The 8,328-nt window shown below is 49.2% G+C and overlaps 1 protein-coding gene across 1 annotated transcript; it reads right to left on the bottom strand.

Moving 5' to 3' along the window:
• Positions 1-4,949: 4,949 nt before the first annotated feature.
• LOC142001299 (claw keratin-like) lies at positions 4,950-5,670 on the bottom strand. Its single transcript, XM_074976379.1, has one exon. The coding sequence runs from the start codon at positions 5,668-5,670 to the stop codon at positions 5,170-5,172; it is 501 nt and encodes a 166-aa protein (XP_074832480.1). The 3' UTR covers positions 4,950-5,169.
• Between the last annotated feature and the right edge of the window lie 2,658 nt (positions 5,671-8,328).

Here is an 8,328-nt window from a genome sequence, read left to right as displayed (position 1 = left end):
GAGTGCAGTGTGCCCCAGTATCCTCAAACCCAGGAGATTCTTGTACGGAAGGAAAAGTCTGGGCAGGAATCTCTTCCTATCCCAGGGAACATATTATTGCTCTCAGTCTAGAGTCAGTGTTCCCGTATCCATGGGATTTGGTGGCCACTTTTCCAACACCTGGACCATTATCCTGCAATGTTTCACCCAGACACTCGCCATGAGCCGCATGACTGGTCTTGATGTTAAAAAGGAAACTCATATTGTGAAAGTGGAAATCTGTCCAAGTCATTGCAGGCAGAGACTTCCTGCTCAAACGTCTCATGCTGTCCCTGCAAAGAGCATGGACTCCAAGTGCTCCTCTCCCCAGAGGATGTTTGACACACCCAGGGACCACTCCTACTCCACCACTCCCCTGAAGATCCCATCTGGCCTCTTCCCCTCCTGATCTTACCAGCGGGTCACACCTCTGCTCATCCTCCTCTGTCCCAGAGTGTCCTGAATGCCGTGAAACAACTGCTCCTGGCAGACAGGAGACGCTGGGCAGCGTGTGCAGAAGATGGACAGTGAATGCGCTGGCAGACGAGAGGCACTGTGGGGAATGGGGGAACTGGGCTGATGATGCCTCATGAAAATCCTTTAATTGCTGTTCATGGCTGCTCCAGCCATGCAGCACCCACAGGCACCAGGAAGATCCAAGGGCTTTATCAGCTGTATTGTAAAGTTGGAGCTGGTGTTTGGGGGAAAATCCCCAACGCTGGCATTTCTGGGCAAAGTGATGTAAAAGCCACCATCACTCATTTCTCCTCCCCTTTTCATTCAAGCCTAAATTTTATGGAGTTGGGAAGCTTCTACCCAGCTCTTAAACTTGTCTGGCCACCCCAACAACTTCACCAGTACTTCCTTTTTTGAACCTTTCCCTTTGTCTGCCAGAACTTTTTCAGTCCTGTAAATCCTGTCCTGTTTGGAGTTTGTAATTCTTCAGGGAAAAAGATCCCATCACTTTCTCACCTTTGTAATCTTTTAACCAGTATACAGGTCTCTGTCCCCTGGTTAAGGTGTCATCTACTATTAATATCTCATCGGTAAATGTTTGCTGATAACCTTTTTTAAATGCACCTTTGGTTTTAGAGAGTCTCACATGGTCGCCTTTTCTAAAAGGGGTATCAACCAGATTTATTTTAAAACTGTCTCCACAAACTGTTTTCCACACCTTCAGAGAGTTTGAGGGGTTTACATCAGCGGGTCTGGTATGTATAGTTCTGTGAAAGCTCCAGTTGTAATTCTTTATAAACGCAGGTAACGTCTCAAGGTAGAGAACGGTATTAGGGGCTGTAGCATATCTCCACATCCTACATTTTAAAGTTCTGTTAAAGCGCTCCACAACTCCTGCTTTGACTTGGTTATTAGTAACAAAATGGTGGGCGCCATGCCGCTTTAACAATCCACTGAAAGTTTTGTTTACAAATTCTTTTCCATGCTCAGGTTCTAATTTCTCAGGCACTCGCCCCTCAATGAAAATAGCTTCAAAGGCCTTGGCCACTCCCCCGCCGGTCTTGTCCTTCAGGCCTAAAGCCCAGGCATGTTTGGAGGGAATGTCTGTCACTGTTAAAATGTCCTTAAAACCACTGTTGTGCCTAGAGAACCGCTGCATAGCCACCAAATCGGGCTGCCATTGTGCATCCACATCTGAGACGATGGTCTTGTTTCTTTTGAAAAGTATTGAAGGGGGGGTTGTGTAAAGCGTAAGCATCCTGCTCTGAAAGCCCAGATGTTACCTGTTTTCTACTCAAAGTTTTACTTTGCTTTTTGGCTGCTTGAAAGAAAGATTTCACTCCACGAAAGCTCCCATCTTTCTCAGGAGTGTAATCTATTTTCTTTAACAGAGCCGTGGGCGAAGACATGCCTGTAACAAGCGTTAGCAAAAGATGTTACAAGTATAAAGTGACATGTACACAATAACACATTTCATCAAGTTTTATGAATCACCTGTTTTAACACGGCCTTTTTCCAGCCGTCTGCAAAATGGGCACCATGACGCCACCCTGCAGTAAGGAGTCCGAGCTGATTCAGTCTTCCATTTTATCCTTTTGTTCACAAGGTCTGTGTTTCAGGCATGAGCAAAAACAGCTGACTCAAGAGAGATTTACTCCCACAGGACAGCAGATGTGCAATCTCTGAAAGGCCTCTGGGAAGGCCTCGTCGAGCTGTGGAGAGATTGCCAGAAAGAAAATAATGTAAGATCCTGTGGTTTTGGGTTTTTTTTTTTAGGTTTTTCCAAAATCCCATTATACCACCCCCTAAACTCGGTCATTCATTCATTTTACCTCTTTGGCTTCTTTTCCGTTCTCCTTGTCCGACTCCTATAAGCTGCGGCTGCCTTCCTCCATAGGGGTGGACAAAGAGAGGCCGTCTACCTTGTCGGGATGCCTAAAGAGTGGTTGGATTTGGGGGTGGGGTTCTGGTGTATCCATCAGCAAGGGTTGGGCCAAAGGGCTCCCCTTGGCTACCGCCTCCCCCTCAGAGCTGTCGCTGATGGAGCGCTTTCTCCACATGCGGCAGAGACCCATCGGCACATAAACAAAGTCCAAATTTCTGGCAGGGGTGGTGGAGGAGTCCATCTTCCGGCTCAGTGGCTGCACGATTTCTCATGTACGTACTCTTGCAACAAGATGGCCTCTTTCTGGGGTAGTGCTATGCTCTGATTGGTAGAGGGTGGCAGGGCGACTTCTTCGAGGGGTCACATGACAACCTTTACTTCCAGTCACGTGTCCCACTTGACCCGGATGTACTATTACCCCCAAGGGCACGTTCTCCGGTGACAGGGGGAGGACCTAAAGGGGTTGGGGTGGAACTTCCGGTGACAGGAGGGACAGGTGAAAGGGTGAAGGTGGTGGGACTTGCGGTGACGGGTGGGCACAGCTAAAATGGCTGGGGCGGGACTACTGGTGAAAGAGGTGGGGCTAAAGGGGAAAGGGGGCGTGACTAAAGTTTGGTGGCTGGCAGGCAAGACCCCCGGAAGGGACCCACCAGGGCGGAACTTCCGATGACAGGTGGATGGAGCTCAAATGGCCAGGGGCTGCACTTCCAGTGAAGGAGGCGGGGCTAAAGGGAAAATGGGCTTGGCTCATGTGGAAAAGGGGGCGTGGCAAAAGTTTGATTAATGGTAGACTCCTTATACTACTCATGGGCATGGCTTTTGCCTTCAGGCACAGATACTGAGAGCTGCCAGAGTGGAACTGGTTTGTTGGGGGAGGCACACACTGACTCCCGGAGTCAGGCTTCCCAGTGCTGTGCGGGGGACCAAGGATCCCCACCCCTGAGGCATATGGACCATTTCTTTCTGCCCTTGCAGTTAGTAACAGCAGCTGCGTAACGGAGGAGCTTTCTGAACTTCTGCTTTGATTGTGTTTTGCTTTAGCTGAGACTGACCAGAGTGGAACAAATAATTAAAAATGGTGGAAGCCAGACCTGAGTGTCGGACTTCATGGCTACGTCTAGATTGCCGAGAGCTGTTGGAAAAAGATTCGTAAATTGCACAGTCTGTGGTACAGTTAGTGTTGTTCCTGGGCACCAGGCCTCCATTCAGTTCACTGGCCCCCTGGCGAGGACACCCTTTCCCTTGTTGGGAGGGCAGGAGACTGATCTTGGGGGAACCCGGGCCTCGCCCACTTGTTCCAGGTTCCGGCCCAGGAAACCTGTTTGGATGCTGCTGGCAGGGAATGACTCCTGTCACCCTTGATACTCCAGCTCTTCTCCCTGGGCCACATCCTCAGATGATCCTCCTGGTACCTCTTCCAGGTAGTGGCAGAAGCAGCACGTCCCCGCTCCTTGATCGGCTTCACCGGGTGACCAGTTCTTTCCAGCCACCGGTCGAGTCTCAGGGTCACCCGGACGTCAGGGGGCTTCCCTTCACTGCTCAAGCTCTTCCCCTCCTCTGCTGGTCCCAAACTCTCCTTGCTTCTCTCTACTCGCCTCCTACGCTCTCCTCAGTCATCTCTCAGACTTCCCCCTGCCCTGCTGGGGAAAGGCATTTTAAAGGCAGCCTTACGTGGGACCAGTTGGCCCCAATTCATTGAGGGCAGTCTCCTCCCCAGCTGCTCCCACCCTGCCTGATTGCCAGCTCAGAGCAGCCCTGCTTTTTCCCTCCTCTCCTCTCTCCCCTGGGCTCACTCTCTCACAAACACATTTGCATATCTTTTGCAGACTGTTCTGCTGGGAGAGACTTCTCCCACATTTGGCCCATCCACATGGCACCTGATGCCGGAAAAGGCCCCCTCTACCAAGACCTCCCTTCTGCCTTGTAAATAAAGGAGTAAGAGAACTGTGTGAGAAATACACCACTTAGAGCCAGGGATGGGAAACAGCCCTTCACAAAGTCTTATTACTCAGCTTCTGTTCTCTATTCTTCTGACAATTTTTCACAGCCCTTTCTTACAAAATCAGACATCTATTCTATCATGCTATTGGTCCTGAGGTCTTCAATCTTGTTATGGTGGTCATTTAGGACAGGGGCTAGGAAGACAATACTATAGAGTCATTGATACTTCCCGGGGCCACTGATCGTTGCAGATAGTTCAAAGCAAAAGTAGGAATCTTTGCTAAAAGAGTGACGCAAGGAGAAACTCCAGCCAGGGCTCAGAGACTGCAGGGGCTGGGCTCTCCTTGCACTGCAGGGCTTCAACAATTGCAACTTGAAATGTATGTGCTGCTGCCGGCTTGACAGGGAGGAATCTCATCCAGAGCGATTTTTCCCGATGTGGGGAGGAATGAGGAAAACCAGAAGACTGAGGTTACGGTGCAGCAGAGTTTTAATGCAAATGAAATAGGCGGTACACACAGGAACAAATTCTAGTGAGCAGAACGAATGTAAGCGAGGGACTGACAGTGTTAATAGAAGTAAGAGACACCTGTCTTCAGGCCCCTGTTTCCGTCACACCATGGAGTCAGCATAAAGAGATGAATGGAACTCAGGGTGAGTCCGCAGGAGTCTCAGCACATGGCTGCAAAGCATGAGCAGAAGGAATCGTGGAGCATGTGTGCAGCAATGCAGCCTGGTGACCAGACCCCGGCGCGGAGCAGCCGGAGCCGTGTTTGCACAGCACGTTGGAAAGCCGAGCCCAAAACTTCAGGGTGAATCTGTATCTGGCCGTTCATGTCCTGGTTCTTCCACGGATGTTCCTGCTGGGTTTAACATGGTGCACAGCTTCCACTGCGGTACCTATGGCAAGAGATCCCGGAACCGCATGCTCCCCCATAACCGTTATAGCCTGGGTAACCGCCGTAACCCCCGTAGCCATAAAATCCTGGGTAACCGCAGTGTCCCCCGTAACCAAAACGGCCTCCATAGCCGTATGGGCCCCCGAAACCATATCCTCCGTAAAGGCCGCCATAGCCGTATGGGCCCCCGAAACCATATCCTCCGTAAAGGCCGCCATAGCCGTAATATCCCCCTGCACCGAAAGAGCCCCCATAGCCGGCTCCCACCACTGGTGCCCCTACGGCACCAACTTCACTCTGCTGAGGGAAGTTGCTCATAATGGGTCCTGGGAGGGTCACCACAACCGGGGAGGGCTGGATCACCACTTCGGAGTCAGGGCACTGGCGAACGCAGGGCTCGTTGCAGCTGCCAGTGACGGGACTGGGCCGGGCAACCCCACAGGCTGGAAAGCACAGGCTGGAGCAAGTCATCTTTGTGGGATGCAGGTAAACCTGGAACACACAATGGGAGCAGAGTGAGGAGAAGCTACCAGTTGTGCTGGAACAAAGAGTTCAAAGCTCAGTTACTATTACAGTGGGGTCTACATGGGACTCGGAGCGGGAGGAGTGCTCTTGTTCCCTATGTTCCTTGACATGTCTTCAATCCTGTTTCCTCTTTCAACAACTTTTTTTCCACTTCCACTAAACTTCCATCTCATGCAGCCACTTGGAGGAGCTCTCAGTGACTTGTTCCAAAAAGCACTAGCTGAAATACAGGGAGCTATTTCTATGATGGACGCCTGAGATTCTCAATCCCCTTCACAGGTTTCTCAAGGAGAACGTGGCTGGGATCAGGGTTATCACATCATTTCTTTTGGGGATTTAACCTCTGCTGCAAATTACTCAAGTCAGATGTCACATTGTGAGTCCTCGGTTTCCCAACCTTGGAAGTCACTCATGCTTGCTGACAAAGTATCAGAAACCATTTTTTTTTCAACCAAGAGCTCAGTACGGACAAGCTCCTCAGCTGGGATAAAATGGGCTAGGTCCCATGACTTCCACGGAGCAAGACTAAATCGCACAATGTGAGGCAGATCACCTTCAAGGGGTATTTTAGTTAAGAAGAACAAAAGAATTGCTCAAATGGATCATACCATGTGTCAGCTTAATCCATTCTCCTGCCTCCTCTAGGGAGATATAACTGCAGTTTATAAGTAAAGTTGAGGACCCACTGCAAGGGCTCTTTCTAGATTAACCTGGAAAATTGCTTCCTCGTGCAGGCAAGTGAAAAATGGATAAGGCATTTCTGAGGGTATTTTAAAGATTTTGATGCCACAATTCTGTTTCTAGTTAACCGGAAATATGTTTCCTAATTGCATATGTTCTTCTTAATGTCCCTCCTAAGTTGCCAATGGTGAGCCCACCAGCTCCTACAACTGGATAATGACCCAAGATACTTTTAGAAGACCAACCCAATCCCAGATCAACATCAAAGTGAATACATTCGAGATATTACCTTCTATAAATATAGCCCCTATTGTGCTATCTGGAGGGTGAGAAATAGACTGAGTTGAATTTTACTTACCTGGTTCACCAAAGAGATGAAGTCCAGAGAAGTGTTTGGAAGAATGAGGATTCCTGAGCACTTTTATACAGTTCCGAGGACAGCCTGGGGTTCTGTGGTGCTTTGTGGACGACGCCCTCATTAGCGTCCAAACAAACTTCATTGCCCTTGTATGTCCTTCTGAGGAGAGAGCTGTTTTCCACAGCGTTGGTGATTAGTGGGTTAATCACAACCTCAAAGGGAGTGACAGCACGTTGCACTCTTCAGTTTTCTTTCATCTTGAAATTTGTATGGGACAATTGAAATTCCTTGTGTCTCTCCACTGAGTTTATTGGTGCTGCAGTGAGGATGAATGTCAAGGTGATTCGAAGCGGCATGAATAGCACAACTGGCAGCCATGAAACAGATCTTGTTTGGTTCTTTTAATTCATGTTAGTTGTGTTAGGGATGGAGGGAGCCATTTTTCCCCGTTTTCACCTCAGCAGGTACTTTTGAAAACAATGGCAATTGTTCCATTCCTTCCACAAGATTTCCTATCAGGAGCTAAGGAGTGAGATTCACCCCTCAGGATATGAAGCCTGAAGAGAAACTGAGGCTGATTGTTAACTCTGAAAGTGGGTCTCAGCAGGGCTATAAGAAGAGGATGGGCCTTTGTGATAGCCCTATGCCCAGAGGTGAATCTTACACATTGCAAGTAAAACTTGACCTACCATTGGCTCTCCACTTGGACCACTAATGGTGTCTCAAAAGGCTGCTTAGAGCAGGTTTCCTCATGGCTGAAGGTGTAAGATGGCAGAGAGTGAGAGGAAGCAACACTCTGTTGCACGAAGTGATTGAGTAATCTCTTGTGTAGCCATCCAGGCTCGGGTTCTCCAGAAAGGAGGCTGCACCCAGAAGGCGAGTGCTATATTTGGTTTATTGAAATGCATGACACCCGCGACAGGAGCCCCGGAGACGCTGCAGTCACCAGTGGGAGAAAACCCCACACGTCGGAGCTTCGCTCGAGGAGAGGCTCTGTAAGAGGCCTCCTAACACTAGCTGACAAAGGTGAACTCATTAACATAAGATTGCCTAAAATTGCCTGTGCATTCCTTATCACTATCTCTTATGGCCCACTGCCAGCGTAGCCTTGAATTCCTAGCAAGCGCTCCTTGTTCTGCAGTAGTTCCCATGGCAGTTATTTTGCAGCTTTTCAGCTTGCACTGACTGGTCTGTTTGGAATTCTCCTGAGCATTCACAGAGGGGTCGGACAGCACTGTCGACTGTTACAATGTCTTCTCGCACCCTACATCTTGGAAACTTTACTCTACCAGAAACCATCTCCCCATGCACAAGCAGACAAGAAACTGAGGTCTTAGATGACAATAGATCTGAGTGAGCCCATCAAAAAGCTCAGGGAAAATGAAAGTGACATGTACTTGGTGAAGGAAGAGATAGCTGGGGGAAAGGATTTGACATAATCTTTGCCCAGTCTTAGAGCATGTTTCAGAAACCATCCCTTCCTGAATCACAATGACGTGTAAAGCATAGAAGCCATCTCCAAGGGAGGGCTCCATCTCCCGAGAAGAGGCACAATGATCTTCTTT

The sequence above is a fragment of the Carettochelys insculpta genome, chromosome 1 (assembly GCF_033958435.1).
Source record: "Carettochelys insculpta isolate YL-2023 chromosome 1, ASM3395843v1, whole genome shotgun sequence".
Lineage (NCBI taxonomy): Eukaryota > Metazoa > Chordata > Testudines > Carettochelyidae > Carettochelys > Carettochelys insculpta.
Note: the sequence above shows the minus strand (reverse complement) of the source record. Positions and strands in the feature narration are given on the sequence as shown.